The sequence below is a fragment of the Bos javanicus genome, chromosome 23 (genome assembly GCF_032452875.1).
Source record: "Bos javanicus breed banteng chromosome 23, ARS-OSU_banteng_1.0, whole genome shotgun sequence".
Lineage (NCBI taxonomy): Eukaryota > Metazoa > Chordata > Mammalia > Artiodactyla > Bovidae > Bos > Bos javanicus.
The window spans coordinates 50,927,097-50,951,162 of record NC_083890.1 but is presented as its reverse complement, the minus strand read 5'-3'; the positions used below and the strand labels follow the sequence as shown (position 1 = coordinate 50,951,162).

The window sequence follows — 24,066 nt, the reverse complement described above, 5'->3', positions numbered from 1 at the left end:
TGGATAACTTTTATCAGCTATGCTTTCTGCAAATATTTTCTTAGTTTGTGGCATCTCATTATCTCCAGATATCTTTTTATAGTATGTAATCATGCTATATATATAATTAACTTTTCATCATAACACTATAGCAACCATTTCCCATTTTGCTTCAGACTTCCCAACCATCCTCGTACGCTGCTGCTTCCTCCGCAGCCCCACAGAAGAGATTATCCCCACTTTGCAGGTGAAGGAGATAAATGCCTGGGAGCTTGCTGCCTAGGGTTCCCGCGCTGCTGACCTGCAGAGCTCAGAATCCCCCGGGGAAGCAGCCCATCGCCTCCGACCCTGCCTGCCGCGCCCGGCAGGTTTTTGGGAGTGGTTTCTGTGACTCGGCATTTCTTCTGTCCTCTCGGCCTCCCAAACCGCTCTGAGAGCACGATCCTTAGTCTGAGCTTGTCCCGGGATTTCAGAACCGGCCTGCAGGCCTCTCCAGCCGCTGGGCGGGCGCTCTCCCCACCCTCCTCCGGGGCAGGAGCGGAGGCGGAGCGAGCAGTCCACGCCCTCCGCCGGCCGGGCTCCCTCAGTCGAAGCGCGGGCGGCGCGGACACCAGACCGGTGTGCCGGAGCGCCGACCCCGGAGCGCGGGGCCCCAGCGGGCCCACTCCGTGAGGAGCCCGAGCGCGCCGACCACTGGACAGCACGCGACGGACGGCTGGCCCGCGGAGCCGGGCGCGGTGTGGGCAGGGCGGGGCGGTCCCCGCCCGCCTCCCAGCCGACGGCTCCGCCCCGGAGACCCCTTATCGGGCCCGGCGTGCCACCCCGGCCTGCGCCGGCCAGGTACTGCTGGGCGTGGGAGCAACTCTAGGCTGCCCCGCCGCCTCCTTCCTCACCCGGCCTGGAGCCTCAGGAGGTCTCCCGCGAAAGCGAAAGCGAATCTCTCGGTGCGTCAGCTTAGGACCGCCGGGCCCAGAACAGTCTCTCGGGCTGGCTTCCGGAAGGGGGCGGGGCTTTTGCTTCCGGTGGGTGGGGGGCGGGCGACTTGGCTCCCGGAGTTCGGGCGGTGGGCGTGGCCCGCGGCGTTCCTGGAAGTCGGGCAGTGGGCCAGTAGGGTGGTAGGCGTGGCCCGCGAGTTTCCGGAAGTGGGGCGCCCAATTGCCAGCCGTCCACTGGACAGCACGGCTATCCCTGAGGCGTCTCGTCTCGCCGGGAGTTTGGGTCCGGCGGGACCGGGCGGCGATTTGGCTCCGGCGTGATAACTGCGTGACGTGGAGACGGCCCGTCACGTGGTCTGCGCTGTGGTGTCGGGGGAGGTGGCGGGTCGTCCCTGCGATGTCGTTACGAGCTTTCGCCGCCCCGGGTCACGCGGGCGCCCTGGGGCAGGGCCTCTGACGGGGGCGCCGGGGCCGCCGCAGCTCGCGACGCCGTCAGACGCCTTCCCGCGCCGTCTTCGACGAGAGCTGGGAAAGAAGGATCGACGGGCACGGCGGGGAGGGCGTCGTCAACCGGTGGCGCGTGCTTTTACGAAGTGACTGAGCGCACACACGCTCTCGTAGCCTCTTCAGAGTTTTGAAGAAGGTCAGCGCCACCCTTCTTTCCTTACACTGGACAGCCTCCCACAGAGGCGGGGTTGGCTGTTCATTACTTTGTCTCTCGCTGTTCCTTCGGCTCTTCTTTGCTCGGAGCTCTTGTGTGTCCTGGACAAAGCCCGAGGCCCTTTACACTCAAGCGACTTTGCAGTAGAACCGCTATTACTTCTCCCTCCGTTCACACAGGAAGAAATCAAGGCAGGAGTGACTTCTTACTTGATCTACATTTTGTAAGCATCAGGTACGTAGGTGCAAGAGTGGGAAGGAAATTGTAGTCAATTATAAATTTGGGCAACTGCACCCTTCCAAACACAAAAGGTAAAGAGGAAGCTTGTTTAAAACATTTGAGGTATCTCATCATTGTAATTATTATTACTGATAAAACAACTATAATGATGAACTGTAATTTGCATGTTTCTCTCGCTGAGCTGTATTGAGCACCACAGATACATTGCACTTTCAGGATTGTGAATATTCACGAGAATAAAGAAAAATCCCTAAATAATAGTTTCCAAAATTGAAAATTTCTCTTGGATGCTTATTAATCGGCAACATGGTAATACCACCAGTATGAGCTGGGAATTTGAAAAAGCACAGCTTCCCATGCTATGGTTGGATGTTATACTTCGGCAAAAATGATCGTGTTAACCTAGTAGAATATTGATTTTGAACCACATGTTTTCATATGTTTTTAAAATTTAGTCTGTACTTTCCCTATGTTTCTGAATGTGGCATACTTATTTAGTACAGGTGAGCAGAATTGTAAGATAGGTCTTTGCACCTGATTTTAACAAAGACAAATGATTGTTTGCTCTCTGGAGAAGTAACATGTGTTAGTGAACTGACAGTGGAAATTTGAGTGAAGACATTAAGGCTCAATTCTGGGATCTGTTACTCTAGGTGAATCATTAAACTCTAAATTTTAGTTTCTTAATTTGTAACTTGAAGCCGATGTATTAATAAGTTGGTACTTCAGAGGGTCATCATGTGCAGGATAACACTGGGTTGAACTCGTGCAGTCTTCTCTCTTGCCCAGAGCTCTTGTTTATCTGAGGCAAAGTATCAAGCAGTTAAAATCCAAGAACCTTGACAAATTCCCATTGGATGCCTGAATAAAAACAGAGTTCCATCTGCAGAGGAAAAGGGGGGCATGATAGTTGGGTAGCCAGCATTTTCTGTCAGACTCATCATGTATGGTCCTCACTGAAACATTGAAAAAAATTGCCCTCAACCACTTAAAGGTAAATATGAAATTTTTTTAACTTAAAAAAAATTATTGCAATACACAGAAAAGAACACACATCATAACTGTTTGACTCTCTTAAGTGTCCTGAAGTGAACATTAAGAAGAAACAAGTATTGCCATCACTCCCCCACACTTCCTTTCCTTCCCTGCCTCCTGCTTCCACCTCGTAGTAACTACTACCCTGACTGTTAATTTTGTAGATTAATTCTGCCTGGCTCTTTGATGTTATATATTGTTAGTAATTTGTATTTTTCCCCAGTTTTACTGAAGTATAGTTGACAAAATTGAATGTAGATATGAATTTTTTTTATATAGACTTACAGATAATTTGTGAAGTTTCTTGGAATTTTCAATTAATTTCAGTGGAGAATTCGCTTCCTTAAATCCCTGAATTAAGTACACTTATGCAGAAAACATTTTGAAAATCCATTAAAATAGACCGTTATATTCTCTGTTGAAAGTCCTTGATCATAAGATGATATGACAGGTTAGTGTGTGTTCATTAATTACTGTGTAACATGACTTTACAGTGTGACTTTCTACTTGGCTACTTTCAGAGTTTCTGTGACTCTTGGGTATCTAAACCACTCACCAGTCCCTCCTAAGATATTCAGTACTTACAGAGTTGAATCATTCATGGGGAATGGCCGGGGGAGGGGGGGAGCAATAAAAACAAGTCATTGGAAACCATGCAAAAGGTGCATAAGGTGAAGTAAGACCAGGCTAAACCAGCAAACCACAGATGAGGAGAGCCAGCTGGGGTCAGGAGCCAGCCTCACGGAGTGCTGCAGGCCCACCTGGAGGCCCCTCTCCCTGGAGCTGCATCGCTCCTGCAGGAGGCAAGGCAGGTCCCAGTTGGTCTTGGCAGCTCTGAAGAGAGAAGACCTAGCTGAAGGATAGAGAGCAGGTAGAAGTCCTCATCTAGCTGAATCTTAATACCCTATGGTCATAGTTCAAGCCATGGTTATAACTCCTTCCTGTTTCTGTACTGTCTGGGAGCCTTTTTTAATGTTACTAAACATTCATGCTGTGCTTAGTTGCCCAGTTGTGTCCGACTCTTTGTGACCCCATGGATTCTAGCCCACCAGGCTCCTCTGTCCATGGGATTCTCCAGGCAAGAATACTGGAGTGGGTTGCCATGCCCTCCTCCAGGGGATCTTCCTGACCCAGGGATTGAACCTAGGTTTCCCACATTGCAGGCAGATTTTTTACCAGCTAAGTCACCAGGAAAGCCTAAGAATACTGGAGTGGGTAGCCTATCCCTTCTCCAGGGGAACTTCCTGACCCAGGAATCGAACCAGGGTCTGCTGCATTGCAGGCAGATTCTTTACCAGCTGAGCTACTGGAGAAGCCCACTAAACATTCACATATCACATCATTTTTGAAAACTGCTACATGACTTTCATAATGTGAATGAGCCATAACTTACTCTCCCGTGTTATGTATATGTCAGTTGTATTATGTGCTTTTGCTGTTCTCTCTAATGTTACTGGGAATATCCTTGTACATAATCTATATCAGTGTCTCTGATTTGATTCCTTAGGATAAAGAATTACTGAGTGAGGAACTTAACTCCCTTTAAAAAAATTTTTTTATTATAAAGGTAATTTGTATAAAAATTACAAAATGTAATAAATGTGTAAAGAAGAAATAAAAGTCACCTGACCATCCAGATATCCTTGCTAACATTTAGGTGTCTTTCGCTGTGTCTTTTTTTCCTGTACATATAGCTATATGTGTACCTAGCCATCCACCTGTTAATGTATTGACTATATAATACTATATTTTATGAATGTGCTATAATTCACTTAACTTTATTTTTAGATGATTAAATAGTTCTCTTTTTTAAAAAAAATTATGCATTTAATGACCAACTGCCTTATGCCAGGTTATGTGCTGGGCACTGTAGATTGTGCGTAAGATAGTTTCCTGCCTTCTGTGAGCTTAATTGAAATAATTCCCAAATTATAGCTGTCTAACTGGTTCAAGGTACTGGGTGCTGTGAAAATGTCTAATAGGAAGACATAGGATGGCTTCCCTGAGGAAATGACATCTCTGAGACCTCAAGGGGGAGCAACTTTTAGCCAGGAGAAGAATGTGCACTCAGAAGCTTGTAGGGGAGAGTGGACACCCCCACCCTGCTTCACAAGGACTGGTCCATAGAGAGCTACTGTGAAGAGTGGATCCCAGCTGCACACCCCCATTCTCACAGCCTGGGAAACAGTGTGAACGCGACAAGTAGGGGTAGACGGGTGGGCCAGTCATAGCCAGAACCACAAAGCAGGCACCAATGTGTGTTCAGATGTTTCTTCTCATACACTGCTTACCAGTCTGTGAGGCAGTCATTATTATTTCCTTTTGCAAATGAGGAAATTGAGGCTTGTGTAAGTTACCCAAGGACTGATAAATTAGAGCTATACTTCATATGGGAGAAAAGCCTGTGCCCTCTTCACTGTCGTGACAGCTTCTAGTAGCTCACCTTCAGGCCCTGCCTCCCCTGCCCCCACCATGGTCATGCCCTTTACTGGGCAGCCTCCCCACACCCCGTGTCACTGCCCCAAAAATGTGCTTCTTTCCAGAGGGCACTTCCTCTTACTTGGAAATGTCTCATGTTACAGGAAAATGGCCCATAGTGTAATCTGCCATGCTGATATGTGAGCTCTGTTGGAGTAGCAGGGCCCACCAAAGACTTTGTGCAGGGTGTAGAAGGTTGGTTACCTGAGCCAGACTACAGCAGGCCGCTGACAGGACTGCTCTCAGCTTAGGCATGTTCAGAAACCCCTTCAGCCACTTAAAAAACTTCCCATCCCAACATTTTATTAAAAATTTCAAAGTGCAAAGTTAGGTTTTACACCCGCAGCTAACATCATACTAACAATGAAAAACTGAAAGCTTCTTAAGATCAGGAATAAAAGGGGAATTCCTTGGTGGCCCAGTGGTTAGGACTCTGTGCTCCCACTGTTGAGGGCCTGAGTAGAATCCCTGGTCCAGGAACTAAGATCCCACAAACCACATGTGCAGTGCTACCAAACAAAACAACAAATCAGGAGCAAGACCAGGGTGCCCACTCTTGCCTCTGTTATTCAACATAGTATTAGAAGTTCTAGCCAAATCCACTAGGCAAGAAAAGGCATGTGAATGGGAAAGGAAGAAATAAAGCTGTCACTGTTTGCAGATCATGTGAGATACATAGAAAACTCTAAAACACTCCATCAAAAAACTGTTAGAACTAAGGAACAATTTCAGCAATGTTGTAGGATACAAAGTCACTAAGTAAATAAATGTTAGTCGCTTAGTCCTATCTGTCTCTTTGCAACCCCATCGGCTGTAGCCTGCAAGGATCCTCTGTCCATGGGATTCTCCAGACAAGAATACTGGAGTGGGTAGCCATTCCCTTCTCCAGGGGATCTTCCCAACCCAGGGATTGAATCTGGATTTCCCACATTGCAGACAGGTTGTTTTACCATATAAGCCACCAGGGAAATCAGTATACAAAAGTATTTTGCATTTCTATATACTAATAAAGATAGTGGAGGTGATGGAATTCTAGTTGAGCTATTCCAAATCCTGAAAGATGATGCTGTGAAAGTGCTGCACTCAATATGCCAGCAAATTTGGAAAACTCAGCACTGGCCACAGGACTGGAAAAGGTCAGTTTTCATTCCGATCCCAAAGAAAGGCAATGCCAAAGAATGCTCAAACTACCGCACAATTGCACTCATCTCACACACTAGTAAAGTAATGCTCAAAATTCTCCAAGCCAGGCTTCAGCAATACGTGAACCGTGAACTTCCAGATGTTCAAGCTGGTTTTAGAAAAGGCAGAGGAACCAGAGATCAAATTGCCAACATCCGCTGGATCATGAAAAAAGCAAGAGAGTTCCAGAAAAACATCTATTTCTGCTTTATTGACTATGTCAAAGGCTTTGACTGTGTGGATCACAATAAACTGTGGAAAATTCTGAAAGAGATGGGAATACCAGACCACCTGATCTGCCTCTTGAGAAATCTGTATGCAGGTCAGGAAGCAACAGTTAGAACTGGACATGGAACAACAGACTGGTTCCAAATAGGAAAAGGAATTCGTCACGGCTGTATATTGTCACCCTGTTTATTTAACTTATATGCAGAGTACATCATGAGAAACACTTGCCTGGAAGAAACACAAGCTGGAATCAAGATTGCCGGGAGAAATATCAATAACCTCAGATATGCAGATGACACCCTTATGGCAGAAAGTGAAGAACTAAAAAGCCTCTTGATGAAAGTGGAGAGTGAAAAAGTTGGCCTAAAGCTCAACATTCAGAAAACGAAGATCATGGCATCTGGTCCCACCACTTCATGGGAAACAGATGGGGAAACAGTGGAAACAGTGTCAGACTTTATTTTGGAGGGCTCCAAAATCACTGCAGATGGTGACTACAGCCATGAAATTAAAAGACGCTTACTCCTTGGAAGGAAAGTTATGACCAACATAGCATATTGAAAAGCAGAGACATTACTTTGCCAACAAAGTTCGTCTAGTCAAGGCTATGGTTTTTCCTGTGGTCATGTATGGATGTGAGAGTTGGACTGTGAAGAAGGCTGAGCATTGAAGAATTGATGCTTTTGAACTGTGGTGTTGGAGAAGACTCTTGAGAGTCCCTTGGACTGCAAGGAGATCCAACCAGTCCATTCTGAAGGAGATCAGCCCTGGGATTTCTTTGGAAGGAATGATGCTAAAGCTGAAACTCCAGTACTTTGGCCACCTCATGTGAAGAGTTGACTCATTGGAAAAGACTCTGATGCTGGGAGGGATTGGGGGCAGGAGGAGAAGGGGACGACAGAGGATGAGATGGCTGGATGGCATCACTGACTCGATGGACGTGAGTCTGAGTGAACTCCAGGAGTTGGTGATGGACAGGGAGGCCTGGCGTGCTGCGATTCATGGGGTTGCAAAGAGTCGGACACGACTGAGCGACTGAACTGAACTGAGCTGAATCTTCCATGTTTGTAGAAATGAAAGTCTAAGGAAGAAAGATTGTGGTCTTCTGTGATTCCTGGAAATAGGAAAAACATTCATCTTAGAGACTATAAATCTATCTTCAAAAAATAAAGGCACACCAAGCGTGTGGTGGAGCGTTCGTACACTGTTTGTGTGATGACTTGTGTGTACTGACATGCCCTCTTTTCTTCACAGGGCTGTGTGTTTTCGGGGCGTTCTGGCCGTTCAGAAGGAAAGCAGCCATGTCCTTGGCCGACATTAAGATGAGCTCTACAGACTTCCTGGAGCAGGCAGACCTGGACAGTGGGGGCTTCGGGAAGGTGTGTCTGTGTTTACACAGATCCCACGGACTGGTGATCCTGAAGAAGGTGTACACGGGCCCCAAGCGCACCGAGTGAGTCAGGGGCAGATTTGGGCAGGCCACGTGCTGTGCCAGGGCGGTGGAATCGGGTGGCACAGCCTTTATGAGACAGACCTGGGTGCAAGGGTCAGCCCTGAGGCTTCATATCAGATGGCCCTGCAGGGCGGTCATTGACATCCCTGACTCACGAGGATTCAGACGCCGGCTAGGGGAGAGCTCCGAGCTGGTAAGTAACAGAAGAAAACCGAAGAGGAGGAAACAGAGAGGAGGCGGCCCAGGGCAGTGCAGGGGCGCTGGGAAGAGGATGGGAGGAGCAGGCGGGAGCAGGCGAAGGCTCTGCTCCACGGTGGGTGAGGACCAGCCCCGAGCATGGGCACGAAGCCCTGGTTCGTGAGTCACAGCGTCCAGGACCCTCTCTCTGAGGCAGTCGGGAAGCTGTATTATTTCCCTCTGCTCTCGCCCGAGTGCCTGTGAGACAGGCCATGGGTTTAGTCCACTGTCCAGTGCGGTCTTTGTTTCCCGGCCGCATTTCCTTGGTGCTCTTCACCAGCTTTGCGTTGATTGGTCATTGGGTTAACGCTTCCTGTGCACTGGCTGTGGTCCCGGGAAGGAGGCACCCAGGGTGGAGGGGCAGCCCCGGGGACGCTTGGGGGCGTTCCCAGGGCCGGGAGAGGAGCGGGCTGCCCCTGCCCATCTGACCCCTGCCCCCTGCCCCCAGGTACAACGAGGCCCTCCTGGAGGAGGGCAGGATGATGCACCGGCTGCGGCACCGTCGCGTGGTCAAGCTGCTGGGCGTCATCATGGAGGAGGGCAGCTACTCACTGGTGATGGAGTATATGGAGCAGGGCGACCTCATGCGCGTGCTCAAGGCCCAGGTACGCCTCGCCCGGCCCGCCAGCCCCTGTGCCTCGGACTCCTGTGCAAATGGCTGGTGGTTTGGATTTTCTCAAGAATAACAACACTGGATGAGGAAGGTTTCCAACAGCAAGATTCATCCTGTTTACCAAAGCCAAATAATTTTAATGCATTTTTAAAAGTGTAGATACCTGGACTTTCTCGGTGGTCCAGTGGTTGAGACTCCCTGCTTCCACTTCCAGGGGGCACGGGTTTGATCCCCGTTCGGGGAGGAACTAAGATCCCTGCCTGCCCTGTGGGGTAGTCAAAACACAAGTGTATGTACCTGTTAAGAGCAAGGCCAGTGCTGTTTGCTCAGGAAGCAATAGCAAGTGTGACAGATAACGGGGCACAGGTCGGGATGTGGATGTCTGGTGCGGTGGTGTGTTGACAGACGCGCACAGCGAGCTGTGGGAACACAGGGGAGGGGCCCTCACCCTGCAAGGTGGTCAGGACGCATCTTCGGGGCCTGTGGGAAGGGAAGCTGCTGGCTCTGTCCTCAGGTCCGGATCCACTGCTCTTGAAGGACGCTGGTGCTTTGGCCCCTTTAAGTCCCTTTCCGTCTCCCGGACTGACTGCCACTCGTTTCAGGTCAGCATCCCCCTGTCCGTGAAAGGGAGGATCATTATGGAGACCATCGAAGGAATGCGCTACCTCCACGGAGAAGGGGTGATACACAAGGACCTCAAGCCAGAAAATATCCTCGTTGACAGCGACTTCCACATCAAGGTAACCACAGTCAGGGCTTCTGGGGGTCGGCACGATTCTGATTCTCAGCGTAAGTCCTTTTTCCGGACATGATGTGTGCCAAGAGCAGAGCTCGCCCAACTCCTCCCTGGTGACGGCGGTGCCAGAAAGCTCTGCCAAGGAATGGAAAGAGGGAGACTTGGTGGGGGTAGTGATCTTTATTTATTCCTTTACTTACATCGGGAGAAGGCAATGGCACCCCACTCCAGTACTCTTGCCTGGAAAATCCCATGGACGGAGGAGCCTGGTAGGCTGCAGTCCATGGGGACGCTAAGAGTCGGACACGACTGAGTGACTTCACTTTCACTTTACTTACATCTCCTTTTTAAAAATCCGTTTCCTTTTGAAAACTCTGTCCACTGTAGTCAAAGGAAAAAGAGGGAGGGTTTTCTTTTCTCCTCTAGGTGGACCATCATGTCAAGGTGGCTTTGGCAGCATGAATCCCAGCCGAGCACAAGGGTCTGAAAGGGGAAGTGGAATTGTGGGGAGGACGCAGGAACTGCTTACGCAGGCGTCCCTTTACCAGAAGATTCTGCTTCTAGCGCTCTGTTCCAGCCCTGGACAGGGTTTTTTTTGTTTGTTTTTTTTTTCTTATGTCTTTAAAAGAAGGTTCTTTACGTTAATAACTTACCTCTTAAGATCTGGGTTAGAATTTGAGGATTCTAGACAATCACATGCCAGAAATCATCCCCAAAAGCTCGGATTCCCTGAAGCAAAAGTGGAACTGCCGCCTCTGGTGTCTTCACTGTATAGCTCTGTCATTCTGCCCTGCCGCCTCCCTCTGTGCTCTGTGTTTGACCTTGGTATTTTTTTCTTTGCCTTTTTGTCTGTCTTTCCCCTCTTCCGCATCCCATCTTCTCTCAGGTTCAGGCTCCCAACTCAGCACCAGCAGCTACACTCCTATCCTCCGTGTGTCTTTGGGATCCTTGGAAATTCACATCCATGGGCTTCTGGACACCCTTTGGGAAAACAGAAGGTGCAGTACCATGTGCTACACAAGCCTGCTGAAAAGAAAGTGCCTGTTTTCCCTAGCCTCAGAACCAACAGAAAACATGCAGAATAAGTGAGGAGTTAGAGTAAACATGTCTAGTTGTTGTTCTTCTCAGGAATATCTTCTGCTTTTCTCCCCATCAACCACCACCCCCCACCCCCAGATATTGCGTAAGAATCGAGACACCAGAATTTCACACAGACTTTCTTATGGGAGATTTTCCAGACGTCTGAGGACATATGTTTTCTACTAGTTTGTTCAGAGGTAGCTGTTTTAAACCTGTCCGGGGCAGCTGTTTCTGCAAATGTTACAGTCCCTTCATCTACTAGATAAGCCCCCAATTTAAAGACAGCTCTGATTTGCTTGCTGCCGTCACAGGAGCATCCCGTTGGTTTGCTCTCCTGCAGATAGCTGACCTCGGCGTCGCTTCCTTCAAGACGTGGAGCAAGCTGACGAAGGAGGAGCACAATGAGCAGCGGAAGGTGGGCGGCAGTGCCGGGAAGAGCGGTGGCACGCTGCACTACATGGCCCCTGAGCACCTGAACGACGTCAACTCCAGGCCCTCCGAGAAGTCCGACGTGTTCAGCTTTGCCATCGTGCTCTGGGCGATCTTCGCCAACAAGGAGCCATATGAGAGTAAGGCATTGATAGAGGAGGGGGCCTGGGGGCTGATGGGAGTGGTCAGTGGGGTAACAGCGTGCAGTGAGGTCGTGGAGGTTTATCACTGTTTGTTCAACGTCTGTCTCACCCACCGGACTGTGAGCTCCACAAAGGCCGGGACCGCATCTCCTCCATTCACTGCTCTTCCCCCGGTATCTACACACGGAACGTAGTGGGTACTCGGCAAGCATTTGTGGAATGGATAGGAATCTCGATTTAGGAACCGGGGGTCATAGGACAGATCGGAGCTTGGGTAGTGCATCTCAGCTTGCAGGGTGCTCAACAATCCAGGCTTCCTCCCGGACAGGAAGGCTTGCTCGGTCCTTGTGAGGACTTTCAGGGCACACACTCCATACTTTCATCCATCGACACACACCTCCATTCAGGAATTGTTTATTTTCAGTACTTACTGTGGGCTCTTTACTGGGAACTCAGTCTATAAAGATGAGAAAGACAGGGTTTGTGCAGGAGAACAGGTACATAAGTAGCTGTTCTTCACTGTGTTAAAGTGAAGTCGCTCAGTCGTGTCCAACCCTTTGCGACCCCATGGACTGTAGCCTGCCAGGCTCCTCTGTCCATGGGGTTTTCCAGGCAAGAATACTGGAGTGGGGTGCCATTTCATTCTCCAGGTCAGTGTGTTAAGAACCTGAACTAATGGCCCTTCTCCTGCCTGCTCTTCCTGGGTGACTGTCAGCTTCCAGGATTCAATCCCCTCTTTGCTGCTCAAACCCCTAGTGGTGGCCTGGACATCCTCCTGTCTGTTAGATCCAGTCCACGTACCAGAGGACCCCCCAAAGCAGTATCCCCCAAAACTAACCCATGTTTTCCATGCTGCCCGAGTGGCTCACTCAGCTCTGCTCTTATATCCAGAAAATGGCGTTACCATCCACCAACCAAGCTGCCCAACCAAGAACCTCAGTCTCCAGACTCAGCCTTGCCCTCCTACATCAATCAGACATAGAAACCTGTGAATTTGGGAATCCCTGGTGGTCCAGTGGTTGGAACTCACACTTCCATTGCTGAGGGCTGGGATTCAGTCCCTGGTCAGGGAACTAAGATCCTACAAGCTGCACAGCATGGCCGGAAACTGTGACCTCCGGGCATATCAGATTCAAGATGCATCCGCATCTCTCTGTCTCCAGAGGACCCTGTCCAGTTCACACCCTCTGTGGCAGGCTCCTCGTGCCACCACCGCTCGCTCACACTGCCATCAAACAGGCCGATCAGGCCTCTCAATCATCTGTTTAAGATCCTTCCAAGATACCCTTGACATTCGGGATCAAGTTCAAACCTCTCAGTATGGAGCACAGGGCCCTCTCTGATTTGGCTAAGCTGTTCCTTCCCTCCCTTGCCTCAGCCAACATGCCCAGTTACACTGAGCTGGTCATAATTTCCAGATACATCTTGATTTCTGCAACTCCCAACCTATTCAGATCCTGCTTTGTTGGCCTGGAATCTTCCTCTCTGAATCTTCCTTCCCAGTTCCTTACCTGGATAACCCTGTTTATCCTTTTGGACCCAGCAAAGCCTTTTCTGATCTTCCAGTAGTGGTCCTGCCACCAGAGCCCTCTGTGCTTACTTCTTGAACAGCCAGTATCGCTCTGAATTTTAAGTCACTCTTACTAACGAGCTCCTTCAGCGCAACCGCTGTCTGCTGTTTGTCTCTGTATTAAAATCTGGAGTGTGTCACGGCTTTATTTACATATTCAGTCGTCTGCCAGGAGACAGCTTTGCCAATAATCTGCCTTTCCTCTCTTTGATCGTCTCTGGGGAGGAACAGGTCTGCTTATCGTCCCAGGGCATTCTGCCCCTCCCTGGTATAACCGTGAGAGATCAGTGGCCTGGTCCAGGTTCTGTCATCTCCCTGCCTGAGAGGAGTGGGACCTGAACGTCTCAGCTCTTCTTTCCATTTGCTCTGTAGACGCCATCTGTGAGCAGCAGCTGATACTGTGCATCAAGTCTGGGAACAGGCCAGACGTGGAGGACATCATTGAGTTCTGCCCGCGGGAGGTTATTGACATCATGAGGCAGTGCTGGGAGGTGAACCCGGACAACCGGCCCACGTTCGCGGGTGAGTCCCCTCCGTGCGGGCACCGCCTCCCTCCCATGTCTTCCTAGAGAGAGGCTGACGGGCGGTACTTGGAGTTTTTAGGAAACCGAGTTCCACTCCTGATTTCAAACTGATTTTCTAGATTCCAAAGGCTTTGTTCAAAGAAAAGTTGCCATCCCTCTCCCAAGCATGAAGGCATACAAGGTCCTTTTGTTTCTTGGTGGTATTTTCCCCCATAGTTAAATTTGTTTAATTGTATTAAAATATACGTGACACACAATTTACCACTGTAATCAATTTTAGGTGTTCAGTTCAGTTCAGTTCAGTTCTGTCCAACTCTTTGCAACCCCACAGACTGCAGCACGCCAGGCTTTACTGTCCATCACCAGCTCCCAGAGCTTGCTCAAACTCATGTCCATCGAGTCGGTGATGCCATCCAACCATCTCACCCTCTGTTGTCCTCTTCTCCTCCTGCCTTCAATCTTTCCCAGAATCAGGGCCTTTTCCAGTGAGTCAGTTTTTCGCATCAGGTGGCCAAAGTACTGGAGCTTCAGCTTCAGCTTCAGCATCAGTCCTTCCAATGAATATTCAGGACTGATTTCCTTTAGGATTGACTGGTTGGATCTCCTTGCAGCCCAAGGAACTCTCAAGAGTCTCCTCCAGCACTGCAGTTCAGTGGCATTTAGCACATTCACAGCGTCTTCACCTTCCCCACCTGAAACCGTACCCGTTCACACTGACTCCCCACCTGCTCCCAGCCCCTGGAAGCCGCCACCCTCCTGTCTGAACACTGACTCCCCACCCGCTCCCAGCCCCTGGCAGCTGCCGCCGTCCTGTCTGTCTCTGTGAACTTGGCTTCGCGGGGTCCCCCATGTAGGCAGAATCCCACAGTGTTGTGCTGTCGTGACTGGCTGGTTCACTGAGCACAGTGTCCAGGGTTCCTCCAGGTCATATCCTGTCAGGATCTCCTCCCTGTTTCCTGCTGAGCGGTGTTCCGCAGTGTGAGGACCGCACCGTGTCTGTCCAGTCACCTGCTGCCGGATGATGTGGTGCTTCCCGGCCGTCTGACTTCTTAGCTTCTTTGATCTCGGTTCCTTCCTGTGTGGCTGGCATCTCTGGAAGTGTTATTTGCCATCTGCATCGGGCTGAGAGCAAGAGGAGAAGGAAAGGGACTGGAGTTTGTCACATCCGTGTACCTCTTGTCATCCCCCTTTGTCACCTAGGGCCTTACTAAGGTCCTGGAGGCAGAGGGAAAGAGAAAATTGGGTCAGGAAGAAACAAAGAGCAGGAAGGAACTTAGGAGCCTGCAGGGGGTTCTGTGCTCGTATTTCTGCTTTGAGGAAACCGATTTGAAACCCCACCAGCCACTCCCATGAGAGGGTTATGGGGTGATTGATTCAGTTGCTTTCTTACTCAGTCAGCCTGAATCTTGTCCTGGCTTGGTTTCTTCTCATGCCTTTTTCACCTTTTTAAACTGAAATTCTGCTTCTGAGATAATTGTAGACCTATATGCAGTTGTAAGAAATAATGCAGACATCCCGTGTACCCTTTACCTGGCTTCCTCCAAGGATCACATCTGGCCAGACTCAGTACACACCACAGCTGGAATACTGACCCTGACACAGTCAGATTCAACACACCACCGTCTCCACAAGGGTCCCTCCTGCTGCCATTCACAGGAGTAAAGCTGCTGGGGATACTCACGTCACAGGTGTTCGTGTGAATGTAAATATTTCTCTAGAGTAAGTACCCAGGAGTTAAGTAAGTAAGTCATAGGTGGTTTCATGTTTCGTTTTTTTTTTTTTTTAAAGAAACTGCCAATCTGGGTATTCCCTGGCTGTCCAGTGGTTAGGACTCTTTGCTGTCACTGCCAGAGACCCAGGTTCAATCCCTGGCTGGAGAACTAAGTAAGATCCCAAAAGCTGTGCAGCATGGCCAAAAAAAAAAACCCAAAACCCTGCCAACTGTTTTCCAGAGAGGCTGTGCCATTTTATATTCTCACCAGCTACGTGCAAGTGGCCCAACTTCTCTACACCCTTACCAGCACGTGGTGGTGCTGCTGCTCGTTAAGGTAGCCTCTGATAGGTACGTAGTGATAGCTCAGTGTGGCTCTGGCTTCATCTCCCCAGTGCCCAGTGACGGTGGGCATCTTCTCACGGGTGTCTCTGCCATCTGTGTCTCTTCCACGGCGCAGTGTCGCTCTGTGTCTTTTGCCCACTTTCTAATTGGATTTTGTCTTCTCACTGTTGAATGTAGAGTGTTCTCTGTATGTGCCATATAGTGTTCCTTTCTTGGACATGTGATTTTCAGTTAGCTTCTCCCAGTCTGGAGCTTGGTATTTTTTTTTCCATTCTCTTCTCAGGATCTTTCATAGACTGAAAGTTTTTATTTTGATGAAGTCTTCTTCATTAATCTCTCCTGTTGTGGATGATAATTTTGGTGTCAAGTCTGAGGACACTGTCAGGATTAGATCCAAAATACTTTCTTCCCTTTTTTTTTTTCTGAAAATCTTAAGAGTTTTACATTTAAGTCTGTGTTCTTTTTTTTTTTTAATGATTGTCAAGGAAAATTCATTATTGCCAGTGAAGGAATGACAGCACAGAACTAAATATTTGGTTTCTTTTCTTGCCATTTATTTAATGTCTTATTGGGAAAATACCGTGATCCATGTCGAGTTAATTTTTGTATGAGGTGTGAGGTTTAGGCTGAATTTTGGTTTTTCCTTTTTGCCCTGTTCCACTGCCATTTGCTGAACGGCTGTCTCTCCTCCATTACCTTGTTTCTCTGACTCTTTACACCAGATCCCTACCCTGCGTATTCCATCCTGGATCACCTCTGATGCCAGAGGGAGAAACAAGGAGCCCACCCTTCCTTTATCATCTGGATATTAGCCCTCTTAGGCAGGGCCTTGTGCTGCAGCAGAGCAACTACCTAAAGCTGCATTGTGTTGGGCAGGAGCCCTTGGTTTCCTTCCAGTGGTATCCCAGCCTTCGTTCTGTCTGCATAGAAATTAGTCTTGTCTATTTATGAAAGTGATTTAAAGTTTTATTCTGTTGCTTTGCCCACAGATTAAGGCACGTAATTCAAAAATAATAGACTCTTAATATCTAAATTTTTAGAAAATACTTAAGAAATTTTAAAGTGCTTTTTTTTTTTTTTTTTTTTTTTACGTATAGGCATTGAAGAAAAATTTAGGCCTTTTTATTCAAATCAATTGGAAGACTATGTAGAAGAGGATGTGAAGAGTTTAAAGGTGGGTGACATACCAGCTGCATTAAAGCAAATACCGTATCAGTCATGAAAACCAAAGCATTACACTTTACTACTGAGATTCGAGCTAAGCAGCTGGGGAACTGGGAAGTTCCCCTGTAGGGGGGCATGGCAACCCACTTCAGTACTCTTACCTGGAGAGTCCTCATGGACAGAGGCGCCTGGTGGGCTGCAGTCCATGAGGTTCCAGAGTCGGACACGACTGAGTGACTAAGAACAACAGAAAGCACAGCTTGGTAACCACAAAAAAACAAAATTAGCAGTTTTATGCAGGTATCATCAAGTTAGCATTACTGGACCCATTCCTCTGTCAAAACAAATGAAGTGAGAGGAAAATATATCTAGCAATATGGAAAAAGATAAGCACAGCATCACTGGAATAGGGTGGAAAGTAACCATAGGTGGGTCAGTCATTTTGAAGAATTCTTGAAAGATTAAAACGCCAACAGAAATATCTTTTGAGACATATAACAGGAAAAAAGTTTTAAAAGGCCAACTCAAACATAATACTCAAGAAGTCCTGGAGGAGGAAGTCTTGGGTCAGCGTATAGAGGAACAGATCTCACCTGGCACGTTGGCGGGCATTGTCACCTGGGAGCCATGCTTGTGTTTGTTTCAGAAGTTGACTCTTCCCCCCAGCCCCTCCGTGCTGAGCAGCAGATGGGAGCAGACCCTTCCCGGGATCACAGAGGTTTGTCAGAGACCGTAGCCAGCTAACCAGCCAAGAGGAGCAGAGACTTCCCCTACTCACATGCTCGGGAAACAAGCTATTGTCCTAAGTCTTACCATATTGCTCTTATCATGGGAGAGAGACTGCGCTAAATAAAACAGGCAGGAAACAGAGGTTTTAAAATACATACAGATACACACACGCAATCAGACAGTCAAGAACTGCCAGACTTTTGAGGGACACCTACACTGTAACAGAGAGGTACCCGGTGCAAACCAAGGAAGCAATCACAAGGACATCGAGGAAGGCAGTTGCTAAAGCAGAAAAGCATGAGCGCAGCGCTCAGGGATATCTCACGATGATAAAAGCTTCATTTCACCAGAAAGATGATAGCCTGAAGTCTGTTGGCCTTTGAACAACACAGATTTGAACTGCATGGTCCACTTATACTCAGATTTTTCTCAATAAACACGTACTACATGATCGTCACTTGGTCGAATTTGTGACATGGAACGACAAATGCCAAGGGCCGGCTGTAAAGATGTATTTGGATTTCCGGCTGTGAGAGAGGTGAGTGCCCCGATTCCTCTGTTCAAGGATCAGCTGTGTAATTTAGAGAAACCGGCTCAACTAGAGACAGAAAACCTGAATATTCCTATAACTATTAAAAGAGAGTTAAGCAGTCTTACAAGAAAATTCCACAACCACATAACTTAATCAGCAATTTCTGTCGAATATTCAGTGAAGAAGTTACCCCGATGTTATACAACTTGTCTGGATAACAGAAGAGGCAACTTTTATGAGATGAGCATAACCTTGATTCCCAAACCTGAAAGGCAGATACAAGAAAGGAAAACTACATAATGATTTCGCTTAACAATGTGGTTTTGAAAATCCTGAACAAAATGTAAACAAGTTGAATCCACCAATGGACGATAAAGATTGCAAAAGATATGTGGTTTCACTAACAGAAAAGCAAAGTGAATTCATTATAATTTTTCATCCATTAGATCAACAAGAGTTTTGAAAGACTAATACATCAAGTGTTGGTGAAAATGCAAAGTAACAGACACTTTCATGCAGTATTAGTAACAGTGTAAGTTGGTAAAGTTTATTGAAATGTGAAGCATCTATCAGACTTTTAAGCATGAACTTTTGCTGCAGCTCTGCTTAGTAATCTATCCTGTTCACGTGTATGCTCAAAGATTTAGCTTCAGATGTTTGCACCTTTGTGAGACTTAAAATTTGGAAATATATAAATTTGGAAATCACCCAAATATTTCTAAGTAGATGTACTAAGTTATGGTTCAGTTCACTTCAGTCACTCAGTCACGTCTGACTGTTTGCAATGCCATGAACCACAGCACGCCAGGCCTCTGTGTCCATCACCAACTCCTGGAGTCCACCCAAACCCATGTCGGTGATGCCATCCAACTCTCATCCTCTGTCGTCCCCTTCTCCTCCTGCCCTCAATCTTTCCCAGCATCACGGTCTTTTCAAATGAGTTAGCTCTCCACATTAGGTGGCCAAAGTATTGGAGTTTCAGCTTCAACATCAGCCCCTCCAGTGAACACCCCGGACTAATCTTCTTTAGGATGGACTGGTTGGATCTCTTTGCAGTCCAAGGGGCTCTCAAGAGTCTTCCCCAACACCACAGTTGAAAAGCATCAATTCTTCTGCGCTCAGCTTTCTTTATAGTCCAACTCTCACATCCATACATGACTACTGGAAAAACCATAGCCTTGACTAGATGGACCTTTGTTGGTAATGTCTCTGCTTTTTAATATGCTGTCTATGTTGGTCATAACTTTCCTTCCAAGGAGCAAGTGTCTTTTAATTTCATGGCTACAGTCACCATCTGCAGTGATTTTGGAGCCCAGAAAAATAAAGTCAGCCACTGTCTCCCCATCTATCTGCCATGAAGTGATGGGACCGGATGCCATAATCTTAGTTTTCTGAATGTTGAGCTTTAAGCCAATTTTTTCACTCTCCTCTTTCACTTTCATCAAGAGGCTCTTTAGTTCTTCTTCACTTTCTGCCACAAGGGTGGTATCATCTGCATATCTGAGGTTATTGATATTTCTCCCGGCAATCTTGATTCCAGCTTGTGCTTCCTCCAGCCCAGCATTTCTCATGATGTACTCTGCATAGAAGTTAAATAAGCAGGGTGACAATATACAGCTTTGACATACTCCTTTTCCTATTTGGAACCAGTCTATCGTTCCATGTCCAGTTCTAACTGTTGCTTCCTGACCTGCATACAAATTTCTCAATAGGCAGGTCAGATGGTCTGGTATTCCCATCTCTTTCAGAATTTTCCAGAGTTTATTGTGATCCACACAGTCAAAGGCTTTAGCATAGTCAATAAAGCAGAAATAGATGTTTTTCTGGAACTCTCTTACTTTTTCGATGATCCAGCAGATGTTGGCAATTTGATCTCTGGTTCCTCTGCCTTTTCTAAAACCAGCTTGAACATCTGGAAGTTCACGGTTCACGTATTGCTGAAGCCTGGCTTGGAGAATTTTGAGCATTTACTAGCATGTGAGATGAGTGCAATTGTGCAGTAGTTTGAGCATTCTTTGGTATTGCCTTTCTTTGGGATTGGAATGAAAACTGACCTTTTCCAGTCCTGTGGCCACTGCTGAGTTTTCCAAATTTGCTGACGTATTGAGTGCAACACTTTCACAGCATCATCTTTTAGAATTTGAAATAGCTCAACTGGAATTCCATCACCTCCACTAGCTTTATTCATAGTGATGCTTCCTAAGGCCCACTTGACTTCACATTCCAGGATTCCGGCTCTAGGTGAGTGTGAATGATCACACCTTCATGATTATCTGGGTTATGATCTTTTTTGTACAGTTCTTCTGTGTATTCCTGCCACCTCTTCTTAATATCTTCTGCTTCTGTTAGGTCCATGCCATTTCTGTCCTTTATTGAGCCCATATTTGCATGAAGTTATGGTTAGTAAACAGTGTCAGACTTTATTTTTCTGGGCTCCAAAATCACTGCAGATGGTGACTACAGCCATGAAATTAAAAGACGCCTATTCCTTGGAAGGAAAGTTGTGACCAACCTAGATAGCATATTCAAAAGCAGAGACATTACTTTGCCAACAAAGGTTCATCTAGTCAAGGCTATGGTTTTTCCTGTGGTCATGTATGGATGTGAGAGTTGGATTGTGAAGAAGGCTGAACGCCGAAGAATTGATGCTTTTGAACTGTGGTGTTGGAGAAGACTCTTGAGAGCCCCTTGGACTGCAAAGGAGATCCAACCAGTCCATTCTGAAGGAGATCAGCCCTGGGATTTCTTTGGAAGGAATGATGCTAAAGCTGAAACTCCAGTACTTTGGCCATCTCATGTGAAGAGTTGACTCATTGGAAAAGACTCTGATGCTGGGAGGGATTGGGGGCAGGAGGAGAAGGGGACGACAGAGGATGAGATGGCTGGATGGCATCACTGACTCGATGGACATGAGTCTCAGTGAACTCCGGGAGTTGGTGATGGACAGGGAGGCCTGGCGTGCTGCGATTCATGGGGTCACAAAGAGTCGGACATGACTGAGCAACTGATCTGATCTGATCTGGTCTGATAGTAACTATATAATCATTTAGGAGTGGTGGAAACTAACAAATGAAATGGAAAGATCTTCAAGACTTATTGTAAGTGAAAAAATAAATCGCAAAACCACAGAGCATGACTCTGTACATGTGAGTGCTCAGTTGCTCAGTCATGATAAATAATAATAAAAAAAATTTTTTTCATCAATCAGCTTTATATGCAAGGGTTTATTTTGGTTTCATTATATTTGTTGGTCTATATGTCTTTCCTTAGTCCAATACCACACTGTTTGATTACTGTAGCCATGTAGTGAGTTTTGAAATCAGGAATCTTTTTAAGATTGTTGTGGCTATTTAGGAAAAAAAGTTCATTTATTTTTTTTAATATTCACTGCTTGTAAGAACTATGTGATATTTCTACCTTCTGAAAAATTCATTCTTGTAAAAATTTTTTGGAACTATTTTCTGCTGTTTACCTAAAGTGTGTTTTTATGCTCTTAATTTTAGAAAGAGTTTCCAGGCCAAAATGAAATTGTAAAGAGAATGAAGTCTCTCCAAATTGACTGTGTGGCAATAGCTCCAAGCAGGTCAAATTCAGGTAACTTATATTGTGATTGAAAATCTATTTATTTACTTGTTTGCTCGTTCACTCACACAACTGCGTAAAATGTTATTTGAAATTGTATGAGAAAAAGAAGCTGTAAAATTTAACGCCTATCTTAAAGGAATTAATAGTATATTTGGAGTTAAGATACATATGGGCTTCCCTGATAGCTCAGTTGGTAAAGAATCCGCCTGCAGTGCAGGAGACCCTGGTTCGATCCCTGGGTTGGGAAGATCCCCTGGAGAAGGGAGAGGCTACCCACTGCAGTATTCTGGCCTGGAGAATTCCACGGACTGTATAGTCTATGGGGTCGCAAAGAGTCAGACACGACTGAGCAACATTCACTTTCAAGATACATGTATTTGAAATACTGGGTAACAACAGGTTCACCAAAATCATCAAGTATCCTGAAGACATACTCTGATAGGGACACATAATATATCTGATAGGGAGGAGGTGACAGTTCATGAAAAAGAAAGGAACACAGGCAGGAGCAAGGTCCTCGAGAAGGTCAGGGACGGGCACATCCAGAGGACGTGCAGAGAGGCTGGCCTCAGAGTCAAGCGGGGTGCTTTTCTCATTGTCACAAAAGGGAAAGCAGAGTCTCAGAAATTAAAGCCACTCATCAGTTGTCTGTTCTGGGGCAAATTACTCAACTTCTTGTGAGCCTCATCCATCATTATGGTAATAATTGCTCCTGGTCTTTTGTGCTAAGTCACTTCAGTCATGTCTGACTCTTTGCAACCCTGTGGACTGTAGTCTGCCAGGCTCCTCTGTCCATGGGATTCTCTAGGCAAGTATACTGGAGTGGGTTGCCATTTCCTCTTCCAGGGGATCTTCCTGACCCAGAGATCGAACCCACGTCTCTTGCATCTCCTGCACTGGCAGGCGGGTTCTTTACCACCAGCACCACCCGGGAAGCCCACTCCTAGTCTTACAGGGCTTTTAAAGAATAAAAGAACCCACGGAAATGCTTAGCCCAGAGCTGCTGCCATTCTCATTTCCAGCCCTCATCACACCAAGGAGACACTTTCTCTACTCCAACACAAGTCCCTTTCTTCCTTAGTCATTCCTACAACACCTGCTTTTCTGCTGCTTGGTTATAACTTTTCTTGTGCTCTCTCACCACCAGCAGGACAGCCACTCACTACCTATGCAGCTAGGAGGAAGACCAACTAGTAAATGCTCTTTATTTGTTCTCAGAGTTTTCAGTCTCTTGTCCGAGGTGCAGATTCCCAATGGTGCTCGGGGTCTGTTTTACTTCTTAGTGTTCCATGATGCTCTTTCCGATGCTGGTCATTTCTTTCCAGCCACAGAACAGCCCAGTTCACTGCACAGCTCACAGGGCTTCGGCATGGGTCCCGTGGAGGAGTCCTGGTTTGCTCCCGCCCCAGATCACCAGCCGGAGGAGAATGACTTCCTGCTGCACAGTAAACTCCAGGAAGAGGCCAACTACCACCTTTATGGCAGCCGCATGGACAGGCGTACAAAAGAGCAGCCCAGACCAAACATGGCTTACAGCAGTGAGGAGGAGAGGAGGCGCAGGGTCTCCCATGACCCTTTTGCACAACAGAGACCTTATGAGAATGCTCAGAGCCCAGGGATAAAAGGCCTCGCTTACCCCGGTGTGATGAGTCACACCAGTGCAGCCCAGCAGCCAGCGGGGCTAAGCAGCCAACCCCAGTCACCATACTGGAGAGATGGATCATTTCATCCGCTTGGAGTGAGACCGCTGGACCTGGGGACCATGAGTCCACGAGTTTGGTATGGGCCAAACCCAGGCCACATGCCAAGCCTGTATAAAACTCCAGTGCCTGAGACCAACCTCCTGGGGAACACACCCACCATTCCATTCACCTCCTTGCCATCAAGAGGTAAATGGGCCTTGGAGTCACACTGTTCTTTTAAATTTTCCTGAAAATAAAGCCAGCCACTACTCTGTCAGAAACTAGAAGGTAACAAAGGTCAAGCTGTTTGGAGTCTTCAGCCGCCAGACGCACCTTGCCACCCCGGAATAGTCTCATCAGACCCCTCAGCCTAGGCTGTCTGTTCAGGTGGGCTTCAGGCAGCTACCCAGCAGCGGGGTGACAGAGCCTGGCCTCCAGGAGGCGTCCTCCGCTCTAAGCCGAATCTCAGTAGTCCACTGTGTCCTGGCTCTGATGTAAGGGGAAGTAACTGCCTGTATTCTTTCACTTGCTTGCTGTTTTCTGAAGGTAAGAAGTAAGTCTCAGACACGTTCATCCTTTATCTCGTCTAGACCAGAGACTACCATTTGTGATGAAAACCACATTGTTGGGCAACCATCCCCTCCAGAACTCTTCCTTCTTCCCAAACTGAACCTGTCCCCGTTAGACACTAACTCCCCTTTCTCCCTCCTTCCCAGCCCCAGGCAGTCAACCTTCCGCTTTCTGTCTCTACAAATTTGATGACTCTGGGACCTCATATAAGTAGAGTTATATGGC

General features: G+C 47.4%; 1 protein-coding gene across 3 annotated transcripts in view; it reads left to right on the top strand.

Annotated features, from left to right (window-relative positions):
* Positions 1–446: 446 nt before the first annotated feature.
* The window catches only part of RIPK1 (receptor interacting serine/threonine kinase 1), a 33,677-nt gene continuing 10,057 nt past the window's right edge, over positions 447–24,066 (top strand). The window contains exons 1-9 of one of the 3 annotated variants that reach the window (XM_061398979.1): positions 447–819; positions 7,993–8,191; positions 8,877–9,033; positions 9,644–9,781; positions 11,198–11,426; positions 13,372–13,521; positions 16,677–16,753; positions 21,508–21,598; positions 22,915–23,478. In XM_061398979.1, coding sequence (XP_061254963.1) covers positions 8,040–8,191; positions 8,877–9,033; positions 9,644–9,781; positions 11,198–11,426; positions 13,372–13,521; positions 16,677–16,753; positions 21,508–21,598; positions 22,915–23,478 — 1,558 coding nt within the window. In that variant the 5' untranslated portion in view covers positions 447–819; positions 7,993–8,039. Of the gene's footprint in view, positions 924–1,020; positions 1,810–7,992; positions 8,192–8,876; positions 9,034–9,643; positions 9,782–11,197; positions 11,427–13,371; positions 13,522–16,676; positions 16,754–21,507; positions 21,599–22,914; positions 23,479–24,066 lie in introns of those variants that run through there. The other 2 variants (XM_061398978.1, XM_061398977.1) reach the window with 2 other exon arrangements.